The sequence below is a fragment of the Psammomys obesus genome, unplaced genomic scaffold, assembly GCF_907164565.1.
Source record: "Psammomys obesus unplaced genomic scaffold, mPsaObe1.curated_primary_1811, whole genome shotgun sequence".
NCBI lineage: Eukaryota > Metazoa > Chordata > Mammalia > Rodentia > Muridae > Psammomys > Psammomys obesus.
The window spans coordinates 23111301-23126790 of record NW_026596109.1 but is presented as its reverse complement, the minus strand read 5'-3'; the positions used below and the strand labels follow the sequence as shown (position 1 = coordinate 23126790).

At 40.0% G+C, this 15490-nt stretch overlaps 1 protein-coding gene across 2 annotated transcripts in view; it reads left to right on the top strand.

Moving 5' to 3' along the window:
• The window catches only part of Wdpcp (WD repeat containing planar cell polarity effector), a 245691-nt gene that overhangs the window by 136686 nt on the left and 93515 nt on the right, over positions 1–15490 (top strand). For both annotated transcript variants that reach the window (XM_055628872.1, XM_055628871.1), the window contains one exon: positions 541–664. In XM_055628872.1, coding sequence (XP_055484847.1) covers positions 541–664 — 124 coding nt within the window. The remainder of the gene's footprint in view (positions 1–540; positions 665–15490) is intronic.

Sequence of the window (15490 nt, the reverse complement as noted above, 5' to 3'; positions counted from 1 at the left end):
GGAGTCAGTTCTCCTCTCTACTGTTTGTGTCCTGGGAACTGAACGCATACCATCAGGCTTGAGAGCAAATGGCTTTACCTGCCGAGTGTCTTACTTCCCCTGCTTGGTAGTTTTTAAGAAAACATTTCCACTGTGCTCATTTCATCTCCCTGTTGAAAAAGTTAGTTTTCTCCTCTCAGCTAGAGAACACATAATGTTGAATACACTGCAAATCGATTTTTCCGGAAACACTAGTTCAAGCTGTGGTACTTGGATGAGTCACTGTTTTAATTACCCATTTGTGGTGAGAGCTTGGTTCTTTATGGATGCCTTCAGTTCTGACAGCTTTTTGTTGCTCAGAGTCATTGTCAGCTTTGTCTCAAGTGAAAGTTTATACACAGGTTTGTTTTTGTACCAGCTGTCATATTTTAATTTCATCTTTCCTGCAACAAGCTCACATTTCATCCAAGTTTGCAGAACCTGACTGACTGCAAACAGGAGGATTCTGTTTAACTGAAGGCGTTTCTCTTGTTTTACTGCTGCTATGTTTGAATTCCACAGCACAGCTCGAGGCAAGCCTTGGAACCTTCTATGCTCCAGCAAGACCACTTCTGGATACAACGATTTTGGAATATAGAGACCCGATCGGCAAATACGCCCGGAGGTTCTTCCACCACTTGCTCAGGTGAATGGCACTGCTGGACGTCCTGGTGTCAGAGCACATACGTAAAGAGATGTCTTTCCCAGACGACTCCAGAGTACAGCCGTTTTCTCACAGTTTTCTCTTTAAAAGGAAAACAAATGTTAGTAGTCTTTACTTGTTCCTGTTTTCCTTTTAAGGAAATATTGAGATTATCTAGGGCTTTTACATCATCAGCAATACACTCTACCCTTTAATATGATAGTAAAAACTATCTCTGTAAAAAAGTCAGTACGGAAATGTTGCCTGAGTTTGTTCCTGGCACTAACAGTCACTGTTGTTTAAAGCGGATGCAGCCCTCTGCGTGTGCTGTGGGCTTGCACTCTTCCACAGCTGCTCAGGAGACTGCCCCACTGTTCCCGCACATGCTGTGGTAGCTGTTAGCTGCATGTGACGCATTTTCCTACCTTGTGTACAATAAATGCCCTTCCAACTTTAGGGATTCTTTGACAGATTTGGTAAGATGCCACATATTTCTCTGAGAAAAATATACAAGTTGGAGGACAAGTGTATACTCGTAGGGAAGGATAGAAGGAAGATGAAAATCAGGATAGAATGATCCGGGACAGATACATGCTCTAATAACTAGCACTAACGTCAGGTAAACAGTATGAACATAGCGTTGTGCCCTGGAATGCAAAGAATCGTAGTAGTGGACAGGTGCATGGGCTGCCAGATGCACCGGTCAAGTTCCCGATGAGCTTAGGATGGACGCTGTGTGCCAGGGTCAAGCAACGATTATTTCTCTTTCAGTTGTATAGGTAGACCTACTGTATTCTGTATATGAAAATGTTTTATAATAGAATTTTGAATTCTTTTTACAAAAAGGAAGGATTGTCTGAAGGAATTGATTAAAAGTAAAATCTTACTAATAATGTACTTGCTATAGGGCTGTGCAGTGCTTTCAAAGAGCTTAATATACTCGTATTTTTATCAGAATGACTTTGTAAAGAGAGTATTATGTCATGAAATAATAAACTAAGGCTTATATGATCAGCAGCTTATTTAGATGAACCACAGGAGGTAACAGATCTTGGGCTAGTTTCTCCTGTTCTTTACTCTGTCTGAAGAGTGAACACAGCGACACTTACTGTCACTGTTTTTCAGACACTACCTTCCAGATAACTGTGAGCTGTCATTTGTATGAGACTAGGCTGATTGATAGCTGTTCAGCTGGCCTAAAAGGGGGTGGTGCTCGGATTGGTCAAGCTCTAGGAGGTACGCTTTTGTACAGACATTTGTGCTCCATAATTAATTTTATCTATATGTAAAGTGGTACTTTGAACTCTACGCGGCAGTGAGACCATTGGCCAATCATGTTTTTGGAAGCCAGGAACTGTTAATGTACTGTGAGGGCCCTTAGCTGTCATTGAGCCTTGCCTCTGTCTGAGCGCTGTCGGCCTACTTCAAGGCACTATTCGCCCTAAGTGTGGCAGTCCTCATGCGCATGCAGAGCCTAAAACATCGGGCCGAAGCCACATGCACTTGCTGAACTTCGGCCTTTGCTTTCATTGCTGTTTTCTTTTCTTGTTTCTAGGGAACATCGGCGAGCTGACCTCTGGCCTAAAGGGCTCAAAAAGATTGACACGAATAAGAACTTTTAAAAGTGTATGTGTGCTAGCCTCACCGGGCTTTTGGGATTTTTGACTTTAATGCAGTTCTCTGTATTTTTGCAACCTCTGGCCTAGGAAGCTCACCTTCTGTAAATGTGAATTTTGTTCCTTGTTGGTCTTTCTCAGTGTTGTTTTAAATTTGGGGTTCTGTGATGGGTGACTCTCGTTGCTGTCATCAGTATCACATTCAGAATTCTCTGTGTGGTCATGTCAGATGGTTACCTTGGGGAATGCTGACTTATTTCTAATGTTTCTGTTTTGGACACTTTCGGTTACCATGAAATTTACTAGTTTCTCTTTCGGTAGTATGCTATACAGGGCATTGTGAGAGAGAAATGTATGTTAGTAGAAACTGAATGGGAGAGGCTAAGTTGGAAACATCGTTTTGTTTAATCGGTTACTGAGAAGTTTTATCTGGGGGAGATCAAACAAGTCAAATGCCTTTTTTTTTAAAAAAAAAAAAAAAAAGGATGTACTAGGGTGCTAGGGTTGTATTAGTGCCTCTGCTTTGGCTAGTCATTGTTCTTATACTCCCTAAAAACTTAAGTAAAGAATTAAGGCCATTTCACATCAAGAAAGGAGCCATGTAGACTGGGGCCAGCTGAAGTCGCTCAGGTGGGAACCGGGTGGGTTCTTGATGAGACTGGAATGCTGCACTCTCTTTGCTCTGATCCAGCCACAGAACCTGAGGTCACAGTCTGACGTTTGTGTGGTTGTTAAAACAAATGTTTGTGTATAATTTGGGTTTTGTTCTTGTTAGAGAACATTTCTCTGGACATCTTTCTGTGTCTGTTGGCCTTTCTCCAAATTCAAATATATCTAATAAGGCTTGCTTCTCATATCTTTCTTGAGAACTCACTCTTTGTCTGTGTTCAAAATTGCTGGGTTTCAAAAAGAAATGCTCTCTGATAGTATAAACCATTCAATAAAGTGTTTGTTTTAATAAAATTAAAGAAATAATAATAGTCTGACTTATAAAAATTGTTAAGCTGCAGGGCACTTTCAGAAAAACAAAAACAACAAATGTAGCTCTGCCTGAAATATGCTTAGAAAGTAGTTATTCACCTTTCACCTCTGTGAAATTGAATAGTCTCTAGAGCACTTAGCAGGAATCCATTACCAAATAAGAGCTTTTCATCATAAACAAATAGAAGCTGTGATCGGAACAAGTAAATACTGGTGAAATGAAAGAGCAAACATTTCACAGGAACGTGGCCCATACGAAGCTTATTTCATTAGTGTGGAGCTAGAATGATTTATAAAGTTAATGATTTATTTCAATGAATTTTCTCCTCACACATGAGGCCATTGTGTTCTGAAACAGGGTAATAATATGATTGTGACATAAAGGCAAGTGCTTTTGAAGTGCTTATAAGATAGTAAGGCAAAGGTTGAGGAAGGAGACTATTATCTAGAAATAGAAATATAATATTTGTTGTGTTTTGTAGAGGATTGTAAGAATATATATGTATGTTTTTCTTTACATTCCACACAAAGAATCAAAATGAATCGATGTAGGTAGGGATAAAGAACTGGATAGATGTATAACAATTATAAAGTCGTGTTAGAGCCTACATAGTTCATGTACATTCTGTCAACTTAGCTGTAAATTTGGAAACTTTTTTAATAGAATGTGTGGAGTATATATTGCGTTAGAGTCTGTCTTCATGCTAATAATTCAGGAGGAAGGAAGAGCCAACCATGGATTTTGAATCAAAATAAATCAAATCTTACTTCCTTCTGTTTCTCGTTTGATATTTATCACAGCAACAAAAAAACAAAACGTGGGGCAGGACAGAGAGCTCAGTAGTAAAGAGCATACAGGTCTTGGAGAGGTCTTGAGTTCAAGTCTTAGTGCCTGCATCAGTTGACTAATAACCACCTTTAATCCCTGGGGATCCGATGCCTTCTTCTGCCCTCCATGGGGACATGCAAACACACAGACAGAAACATGCACATATATGCACAAAAAAAGATAATTCTTTTTTTTTTTTAAACCTTAATATATGCTGCTGAAGTAAAGCCCAAACTTTCTGCCTGTGTTGCTTATCTGCTCAATTATGATGTCGGAAAACTGCAGTGTTAAAATGAAAGCACACAAGCAACTAAAACAATGATGACGGGCTGAGGCGACGGCTTCGTATTTAAGAGTACTTGTTTTTCTTTTACAGAGGGCCCAGGTTCCATTCCCAGTACCCACTGATGACTCTGGTTCCAGAGGATTCAATGCCTTCTTCTGAAAGGACCAGGCCTGACTCCCTCCCCCCAAAAGTCATCAGTCCCAGAAACTAGGCTATAGGTCACCAATTCTAGGAATAAGAAAACCATAAAATTCCCTATCCAAAGAATATTCTGGAGGTAACCACAAGAATGGGAAGGTATCTTATCCCAGGGTGGGACATTTCTGCTGGGCAGCCCAGTGATGGTCTTATAGACCTGAGGTCTATAGATAGCTTACTCAATGTTAGTTATTAGGTAACCAATCACTCTGTAACAAACCTGCCCCTGCTGAATGTCATCCAATCCTGTAACTGCTAATCTGGGAATTCTGGTTTCTTGCGCAAACTCCAAATGAAAACCCTGCCAAGTAGCTGCTCGGGGCTCTCCTCTCTGATCCACTATGTTGGTGACAGTAGAGTGGCAAAGCTTAAGCCCGAATAAAGCTCTTTGCTCTTGCATAAGTGGTCCAGCTCCTGGTGGTCTCTGGGGACCTTGAGATCTGGGTGTAACAGGACCAAGCATGCCTGACATGCGTGCAGGCACAGCACTCACACAGAAGAGAGTAAATCTAATTAAAGAAAAGAAACCCTTAGACTGCTTAACTATTAACAGAGAAACAATTGTAAAGGCGGGATTTATTTTTGTTTTTGAGGCACCTCTGGTCTCTGAGACTTCACAATCTTTTTGCTTCAGGCTCCTTTGAATCTATAACATCCAACATAAGTTCTCTAAGATAAGATTTCCTGCTTAGTGAGGTCTAGGTTCCCCAAGCCCGAGTGGACGGTTCTGGGGTGTCAGTGGTGAGTTAGGAGGAGTGACACACAAAAAGGCGGTGTGGCTTCAGACACATTCTCAGCAGCACAGTCTGCTGACTTGAGCATGCACAACCATCGTCACCCTGGTACTAGGATAAACCTGTCATGACAAAACTTGTTTATGGCAGGGTTAGGCAACTGAGGACCTCAGGTCATTCAAGGGCGCTCCTCAGAATTAAGCCATTGCTGAGCAAATGTTGCCCAATGTCTGCCCAAGGCCATTTTCTCTTAGCAGACCTGCAGTCAGAACTTCTTAAAGCCATAAAGATGTTGATCTGTGTTTAGTCTTTTCTTTAGGAAGAAATAATTGTTACCCAGAGGATGGCAGTCCTACAAGGTGAAAAGATTATAGTTTCAGGCCCTCCTGCATCCTCGCATATTACAGGAGTAAGACTTTTTGTGTTTTTGAAATGTTTGACATGTATTTTAATTAACAAAGAGTACTTCTGTGTATTTATAGAGAACGATATGTTAATTAACATATCTGTCATCTCATCAATTTATCATTTTCTGTAAAGGTGATGTTTATATTTTAGCAAATTAGATATAATACATCATTATCAACTATGGTTGCCATATACAACAGATCATGAAAACTCATGATCAGCATCTTCCCTTCGTCTGTGCCATCTCCTAGTTCAGAGATTAATTTAGTAGCACTTGACACTGAGTAGGCTGTCCATGCCAGAGAGGCCTCACTAGGTCCACACTCCTCCCAAGAAGTCATTCCCCACAGGACCCATGAAGCACTGAGTTCAGATTTGTGCTATTTGTTACTGTTTCCAACACGCCGATTTAAGTAGGTGTTTCCCCATTTCAAGTCACTCCATGTCCTTGGCTCCAGAGGCCAATGTTGATTATATAAAGCAGGAGTTGGCTAACTCTAACCTGGCTCCTGGTTTTGTAAATATAATTCCACTGGAACCAGCCGCGCCCACTTGTCTCCATAACATCTGTGGCTGCTTTCAAGCTGTAGGTGTGACGGGATTGTGTACCCTCAAAGTGTATTTACTATCTGTTATTATTTATTAAAAAGCATGAGGCTGGTGACAACCGATAGTCTCTGCAAGAAGTTTATTAGGAGGGAAGGGGAGTAGGACGTGGGGAGAGGGAAAGGGAAAGGGAAAGGGGGCGCCCCAAGAGAGAGAGGGAGAGAGAGAGAAAGAGAGTGTAAGAATGTAAGAGAGCTTAAGAGTGTAAGAGAGAGACCACATTGGGGTTAGCCCTTTAAGGGGCAAGGTAACCATGCCTTCCAGGTGTGGCTACCTGGCTGGCAACACATGATGACATCATAAGTTGCTGGGTAACTCAGGAGCAGGTTGTGTTCCAAAATACAAACACTATCTGGCCCTCTAAAGAGGAAATTTGCAAACCCCTGTTACAAATGGACAAATAGCAGTAGAGACCTACAGTTGTTGGGAGCATGTCTCTTGAGTTCCACAGGAAGAGGAAACAAATGTTTTTTTCTAATATGGAGTTAATTACTTCAGAAATAAAAGTCAGTGAGGTTGACCCTAGCACTAAGAAGTTGGGGGCACTTACAGGAATGAGAAGGTGCCGGAGCCCACCAGCAGAGTCGAACAGTACCTGAGTGGGGAGTGAGGATTTAAAATAATTAAAACAAAACACACTACACACGGGACGACTTGGGAGGGCTGTCAGTATGACTGAAGCAGCCTGGGTTTATTCCGGGGTTCATTTTTTATAGGTAAAGCAAAGACAAGTCCCATCAATTAAAAAAAAAAAAGTTCATGGAAACGCCCAACTTTGATTTCAAACACTACCTCCCTATATCAGATAAAGTCCTATTCTAAAACTAATTCCCTAAAGCAGTTATGGTCCAAGATCACACAGACAAGCTTTTAAGGAATTTAGCAAAACTTCTTTTCTTTGTCAAGGTGAAGGCCAAGATGAAAACAACAATCAGCGTAAGGAGCAGCTCTCCACAAGAAGGTAATGATTTTTAGAGATTTATTTTTTAAATGAGCCTTTGCTGCACGTGTATCTGCGCCACTTGCCTGCCTCGTGCCCCTGAGGCCAGAGAGGGTGTCAGAGTCCCTGGAGTTATAGTGGTGAGCCACCTTGTGGGTGCTCGGGATTGAACCCAGGCCCTTTGAAAAGCAAATGGCGCTCTCAGTCACTGAGCTGCGCACCAGCCCCCAGGAGTTAACTTGGATGCCCCAAGGCCAGCCTGGGTACTATCACAGCAGGGAGCTTGAACCCATACACGGTAATTCTGTGCTTCTGTCTCAGGAGGGAGGAAGGTGACCTGCAGAATAAAAAGCTCCCACTACTGAAAGAAAACTCCCAAGGGCGTTTAGTTTATCTGGCTAGAGGTTTTTTTTGTTTGTTTGTTTTGTTTTTTTAAGATTTATTTATTATATACAAGTGCTCTGTCTGCATGTACACCTGCAGGCCAGAAGAGGGCACCAGATCTCATTATAGATGGTTGTGGGCCACCATGTGGTTGCTGGGAATTGAACTCAGGACCTCTCTCCAGCCCCTGAGGTTAAATTTTGAATAATGGCAACCCTCCAAGTTACAACAAAGCCAATATTTATAAACTAAAGTTTTAGTTTTAAGGAAATCACACACCCAAATTTAAATACAAGGAATAATCCTGAGAGATTCTTGTGTCCCTAGCCCAATTTACTCCAGTGGTTTTATCTTTCAAAAATATAGCACCACCTTATACCTGTGCTAATGTTAATGCAGTCAGGACTCAACTAGGATACGTGTAACTATAAGATTCCTTTATAGTTTTACTTTTAAAAATTGTGTGTGTGCGTCCCACTGGCCCTTCATTTGTCCTTTTGTAGCCACATGCACTTGCTAAAATTTGTTCTTTATTTTTATAATTTCATCACCTTAAGAATGTTCTACAAATGGAATCGTGTAGTACAGAACCTTTGGAGATTTTTCCGCTCAGCATTGGTCCTCTGAAGATTCTTCTAGGTTCTCCTCTTTTCTGACTCTCATATCTTCAATTTTGCCAACAGTCACTATTCCTTTCCAGTATTTATTAAAGCCAGAGTTTACCACAAACCAGTGCATGAAATTTATGTTCTCATTTAGCAGAAAGGTCTTTGATAGGTAACTAAACTCTTTGAATCATCATATGACAAAAGTTGCATCTAGCAAGAAAGACAACTTTTAGTTCAGTTATGTTAGTTAGTTTTAGATCTCACAAAGTAGCACACATACTGTGGTAGCACCAGTGAGTCAGCAGAGAGGCTAAATGTTTAGAAATTTATAGTATACTTTTATTTTTTAATCATTTAAAACAATTTTTAAATTTAAACATATTCTGATCATATTCTTCTTCCCCCACATCCTTCCAGATCTTCTCTCTAACTACCCACTCAACTTCAAGTTCTTTCTCAAAAAACAAAAACCCAATACAACAACCCCCAAACCACAAAAACAAAATCGTACCCCAAATGAAAAACAAAACAAACAAACCCCACCAAACTGTAGCCAAATAAAAAAACCAAAAGTAGACAAAGAAAAACAAATCCCTAAAAAGCTGTGTAGTCCATAATCTGTTTGTTGGGCCAGCTACTCCTGATCATGAGGTCTGCTCTGCAGTGGCTGACGTACCCAGTGTCCCTCTCCTCTCCCGGCAGTTAGAAATGACAGTTCAACTGTTAACCCTCATCCTAGGGCTAGGCATTCATTCATTCATTCATTCATTCATTCATTCATTCATTCATTGAGAAATCACAGCAAGAATATCAAGGTTATAGTGGAATGAGCAGCTGCAGGGAGGGAAGCCAGAGGACCAGGGGACTAGCACAGACTCTGAAATGTGTAACAGGTACTTTGATCCTGAGGGAGCGTGGAGGCCACCATGAGCTTTGATGCTTGGATAGTCACTATAAGTACACAGGTCCCTTCTGTGAGGGGTCAGGGAAATGGCTCCTTTTGGTGGAGGGGAACCAGCATCACCAGTTCCTGAGGAATGCTGGCTTTTGTCACCAGGCATCCTCCTACAGTTCAGGCTGAGCTCAACATGGACCGCCTTTTGGAGTTTGGACAACGACATGTAGGGATATGCTGTTTGCTCCTTTCTCATATCTTGTTTTGGTCCATTATCTCTAATATTGCTATGAGCATTCTTGTTCATTTTTAGTGCAAATGTGTAGATCCTGTCTAAATTCAGTGGTCACTCTTGATTATTTTCTAATTCTGTGTTCACCTTAGTGTACTATTTATCTCTCTTATTTTCACATTTTTATTTAATTCTTAATGTTTTAGAAAAGGAAATAATCAAATCTTCCACTCTGGGTCTTCTTCTCCCTACTCCTGCTATCGAGTCTTTATCTTTTTCTCCTTAGTTTTGATATATTTAACACATTGCAAATATTTTAAAACCCAGTTGCTACTTGTTTTTCAATTTAGTGCATATTTTGTGGTTGCTCTTTCAGTAGATATTTTAAAACACTGTGTTTTGTGATTTCTTATTTGCCACATCACATCATCCTATGATTATAGAAAAATCTTTTATTTCAGTCAACTCTATGACTTTATGATTCACATTTTATTCCTCTGAAGCACTGAAAACAATTTAGCATAACAAATAACATCCAAATAGCATATAAATAACATACAGATCCAACTTCATTTTCTCCCAGCTCTAGACAGTTATCGAATACCATGTTCATGATGTTCTAATGACATCTGAGCCCACTTTTATTTCATACTTAAAATGATGAGACAGCTTTTGACAAGAGTTGAACTCATCCGGTAGATCTGTGCACACATGGGCTTGCGTGCTCACAGACTGGACATATCACAGACAATACAAATTTCTAGTTTTCTTGACAAAAACAATAGCAAATCCCAAGTTATTTACTATTAGTGAGGCTGGTGTGTATATATATATATATATATATATATATATATATATATATATATAATATATAATGTGCATTTGTGTGTGTGTGTGTAAAACATATATGCTGGTAGAGGCCTAAGGATGACATCGGACGTCTTTCTCACTCATTCTCTACTTACACCCAGAGGCAGGAGCTTGCTAGTACAGCTAGTCTGTATAGCCAGCATGTCCCAGAGATCTCTGTCTCATGAAAGCTGGGGTGAAGGCAGGCCACCTGGCTTTTATATGGATTCTGGGCATGGAAACACTTTAACATATGGTACTGAAAGTCATTTCTCCAACCTTTTTTACCTTGTTACATATATTTTTTTTGAGTTCTTATTCCTATCTACTTGTACTTATCTTGAATAATTATTCCTGTGCCAATACAGTTAGCTGTTTCCTTCGTTAGAACTTTTTTTAGTGGTGTCCTGGTTAGTTCTTGTCACCTTTACACATCAGATGGGCCCAGAGCATTTTCCTGATTAATGATTGAAGAGGAAGGGCCCAGCCGCTGTGGGTGGCACCAGGCCTGGCCTGGTGGCCCTGGGTTGTACAGGAAAGGCTGAGCAAGTCATGGGGAACAAGCCAGTAAGCAGCATTTCTCCATGGCCCTGCTTCAGTCTCTGCCTCCAGGTTCTTGCTTTGAGTACCTACCCTGGCTTACTCAGTGGTGACTGTTAAGCATAAACTGACACAAACCCTGTACTCCCCCTAGTTGTTTTGGTTGGTGTTTTATCACAGCAACAGAGAGGTGAACTAGTACTGATGAGGGCTTGTCATGCTGCCCAGAACCAGGCTAGAACCAGCCTTAGAACCAGGCTCCAGTGATCTCAACCACAGCTGTGTCCTGGGCCTGGTTTCATCCCCTCTAAGTTTAGACGTGATATGAAGAACTCTTCAGAGTGTTCCTGTGCCGTAGCTTAAAATTTTCAGGTGAACTTTGGTGTTTCTTAAATAAGTCTCTGAAGGATTTTGATTAGAATATCGTGAATATGTGTGTTAATTTTGTGAAGAACTGGTATGTTTATAATACTTCATTCTTCTGTTAAGAAAAGTTCTCATTTATTCAGTTTCTCCTGTATAGTGTTTTGGTTTTTTTTTTGCAGACATACCTCTTGTTTAGTTTGTTTCTAAGTATTATATTTAATTTTTTTCTTGCTATTACTGCTATTTTTTCTTTTAATTAAACTTCATAACTGGTGATTCTTGGTGTATAAGAAACTATCGACATATCATGTTAATTTTATAGTTTGTGACTCTTTTTGAACTTTAAAATTTATTTCTATTAATTTTGCAGTGGATTTTGGCTTCTGAGGTGGGCATGAATTTTCTACAAATCACCATCATGGCCCCTGCATCATACTCTTAAACTCTAATTCTTGTGTAGTGAATAATTATATTAAGGCTCCTTTGTCTTATTTGTAATTTCAGAGAAAAGATGCTACTCTTTCATAGTTTTATGTGATGCTGCTGTTATCAAAGACACTGATAGGTTTTTATGCATTTCTGCCTCCCTGTAATGCCAATCATAATTCTCCTCTCACTGAATGTTTTCTAAATCTCTCAATCTATAAATTTTAATCTTCCAGTGTCCCTGTTCTGTAAGGAGAGTTCATTTTATCGACAGGTTTTCTAATAATAAGCCTTCTTTGCATTCTTGGAAGGTCCTGCTGTGATGGGTAATCTCCATTGTCAGGTTGACTGGATTTAGAGTCACCTAGGAAACGTGCCTCTGGGCATGCTGTGATGGCCTTTTCTAGAGAGGTTTCACTGAGGAGGGGAGACCCGCTCTGAATGTGGGCAGCAGGGTTCCACGCTGGCGCTTGCTTGCATGCCTCTCACTGCTCAGGGCTGTGGCGGCAGCATGGCCGCCCCTCACCTTCCCTTCCCACCGTAATGGTCTGTACCCTTTTAAAACAGCCCAAGTAAACGCTCTCTGCTCGGGTTTGCCAGGTGTTTGCCACAGCACTAAGAAAGGTAACTAATGAAAACGACGTGTGGGAGCTAGAACATTTGAGTTAAAATCACAGAAACATAACGAATGATCTATTTATGAGTTACCATGAGAACCAAAGTTTTGCTTCTGTAAATTAAACCATGTTTGTTAGCCGCGATGGTCCTGAGGCTCAAAAACTAGGCTGCTTCTGGGTATATTTTCCAGTTTGATTCCCAGTTCCGTGAACACTGCTAAGGTTATAGTTTGCTTGCTTGCAATTTTAGTGTTGTTTTTTTAATTTTAAAACTTTAAATTTTAAAAATTAAAAAATATATAACTAAATGAAAATAATTACCGTCACCATCCAGATGTGAATGTGTCTAGTTATTTAGTTAGATGGCTTTTGACATAGACAAATTAATCAACTCTTATTTTTGTAAATGTGATTTGTGTTCATAAAACAGAAATCAAACAATTAAGAGCCACAAACATGAAAGTAATCTAGCATCCCTACATTGTAATACCTAGAAATAAAACAAAGAGAGAGGAAGGGTATTAACTCTAGAAATTGGGATTGGAGAAGAAATTACCTGGTTAATGTAAGAATACAACCTGCAATTAAAATTGGAAATTGTAGGAAAGAGAAATAGAGAAAATAGTCACCACTTCAAAATAGGGAGCAGAGAATGCTGTTCAAGAATGGTGTGATTATGTGCTGCCTTGTCCCTGTAACCCCAGGGTTTGAGAGGCTGAAGTGGGGATTGCCATGACTTCACAGCAAGACCCTGTCTTTTTGAAAGTAATATAATTAGTTAAAAACTGAATATTTTTATGATGTATTTAGAAGGATCATGTAGAAAGCGAAGTAATCAACTAGTTATTTGGAAAAAGCAATATTAAATGTTATTAATTCTGATAAAATATTTTAAAGGAAAATCAAAACAGAAATCAATCAAATCCTTACCTGTCCTCTTTCATTGTAAATATTATTCATGGCCGGTGGTGATGAGTGTCTTTAATCTCCACAATAGTGAGGCAGAAGCAAGCGGATCTCTGAGTCTGAGGTGGGCCTGGTCTCCACAGAGAGCTCCAGGGCAGCCGGGCTCTACAGTGACACACTGCCTCAGATAAAAAGAATAAACATCTGTTTATTGCACAACTATTTATTATGTGCCACACAGCCAGGATGGAGAGTAGTGCACAGTCATGAAAACCCCACCTTGCTGATGGCCACTGAGGCTATAGCCCATTCTCAGGGTAAAGGAAGAAACAACCCATCAACATGATGGGTATTCAAGTCTATGCCCGAATTATTCAGTAGCTATTTTGGCCACGGTGTTACTGTTTCTTAGTCCACTGTATATAAGCACTTCTGACTTATTCCCATCTATCAATTTTGTGCGTTTTATTTTGTTTTCTCTAACTCACCTATAGTTACTCTTGAAAAACTTTGGTATTTTATGGCGACATGTCTAGGTGTTAAAGTTACTTTGTATCTTAGATTATTCTCTTCCTTTTCTCCATCTTGTCCTGTCATGGAAACACTTTACTAAGATCTTCAAGATGGATATATATTTAATTGGTTTACTGTGTTCCATAATATCTGGATGGTTGATTTTTATCATTTGAATGCCGTTAAGATGCTTTTAGAAAGAGCCATGTCTGAGCTGACTGCACTGATTAGTCATCCTAATAGGTTCTGCTCAGTAGAATGTGGCTTTCGTGTGAAGTTAAATGATCACTGTAGTGAAGGACTAACCACAGGAATGGAAGAAAAGCTGCAGAGAATTATTGAAAAAGGATGAGATATAGCACACTGGGGTTTGAGCAAAAGCAGTGAAAAACAACACGTGCTATGAGTTGTTATCCCCATTTAAAGTAAACATCTGCTTTAGGCCTGAAGCACTTTGCTGAGCACAGGCTGTGTGTGTGCAGAGATAAACACTGGATATGAGACGTCCTCCACTGAGGAGGACAAGGAGGACTCAGGAAGCTTTGCCTCATGAAGGAGTGATAAAGGACATTCTTTCTGGGTTCTAAGGGATCCTCTGTAAAAACTGTTTGGACTAAGGTATGGTGGCAATGTAAGTACTTTTCATGTTGGAAAAGCTGAAAGAGTTCACTAAGTTTGTGAAATGGATAAAAAGTAATTCTTATATTAGCTTTCGTTGAACATGAAAACACCGGCTGGTGTCACCTAACAGACTTTGACCACGCGTCACATTTTGTGACTGGCCTGTGAGCAACGTCACATCAGGGCTGTCTTCTGTTACTTTTTTTATAGGCTCATTCAGAACTGAGGTTTGCTTTCATTTGCTTTGTTGGGGAAAGGCTTGATTTTTAAATGTTTTCATTACTATCGCTTTTTTTCTCCTATGCACAAAACTTGTGGGCTTACTCTCCAAGAAATCTTTGTAAATGTGTAATTTTTCCAGCCAGGGAATTTCCTATCAAGCAGCATTTTGTCTGTTTCTAGCCTGAGGCTCTTGAAAGGTAAAGCCTCAGGGTTTTGTGAAGAATCTCGGTTATGCAGGGCCGCCTTCTGCCGTGTCCCCCACAGTGACACTGGCTGTGTCACTTTGCACTCCCACCAGCAGAGCTTGAGAGATCTGGTTTTTCATAATTATTTCCTATTTTAGTTGTAGTAATAGAAATGGGCTCATAGCTCATCGAGGCTTTTGTTTGCATTTTCCTATGGCTCAGTAATATTGATTGAGTCTATTTTTTTCATGTGTTTATTTTCCATTTGTATACTCTTTGTTGAAATGTTTCCTGAATGTTTTTTTTTTTTGCCTATTTCTAATTGGATTGTTTGAACATTACTTTTTAAATATTTGTGGGGTTTCCTTGCAATGCAAGTAAGAAAAAGAAACTACTTACTTCATAAGCAAGAGAAATCTGGAAGGCTGTTTGTTAACATTGTGGGTGTTTAAATGTAGATGTATGAGCTTGAATAATGTGTTCAGATTTTACTAAGATTCTAACACTGTGGAAGTAGTGCTGAGATGATGAACATAAAAGGGAGGGAGGGGAAAAAGAAAGAAAAGATTCAAGGGCAATGAGGAAGAGATGAGACAGGAAAAGTAGGTGGTAGAGTGAAGAAAAGGGAGGTCGTGAATAGCTTTACTTGTCAAGTTGACACAGCCAGAATCCTCTGAGCCGAGAAGCCTTAATTGAGGAATTGTCAAGTTCAGCTTGGTCCATTGGCCTGTCTTTGCAGGGTTCTACTAACTGATGCAAGAGGGCCAGCCTTCTCTGGGTAGCATCATTCCTCAGGCAGGTGGTTCTCAGCCATACAATAGATGGATGGATGGATAGATAGATAGATAGATAGATAGATAGATAGAT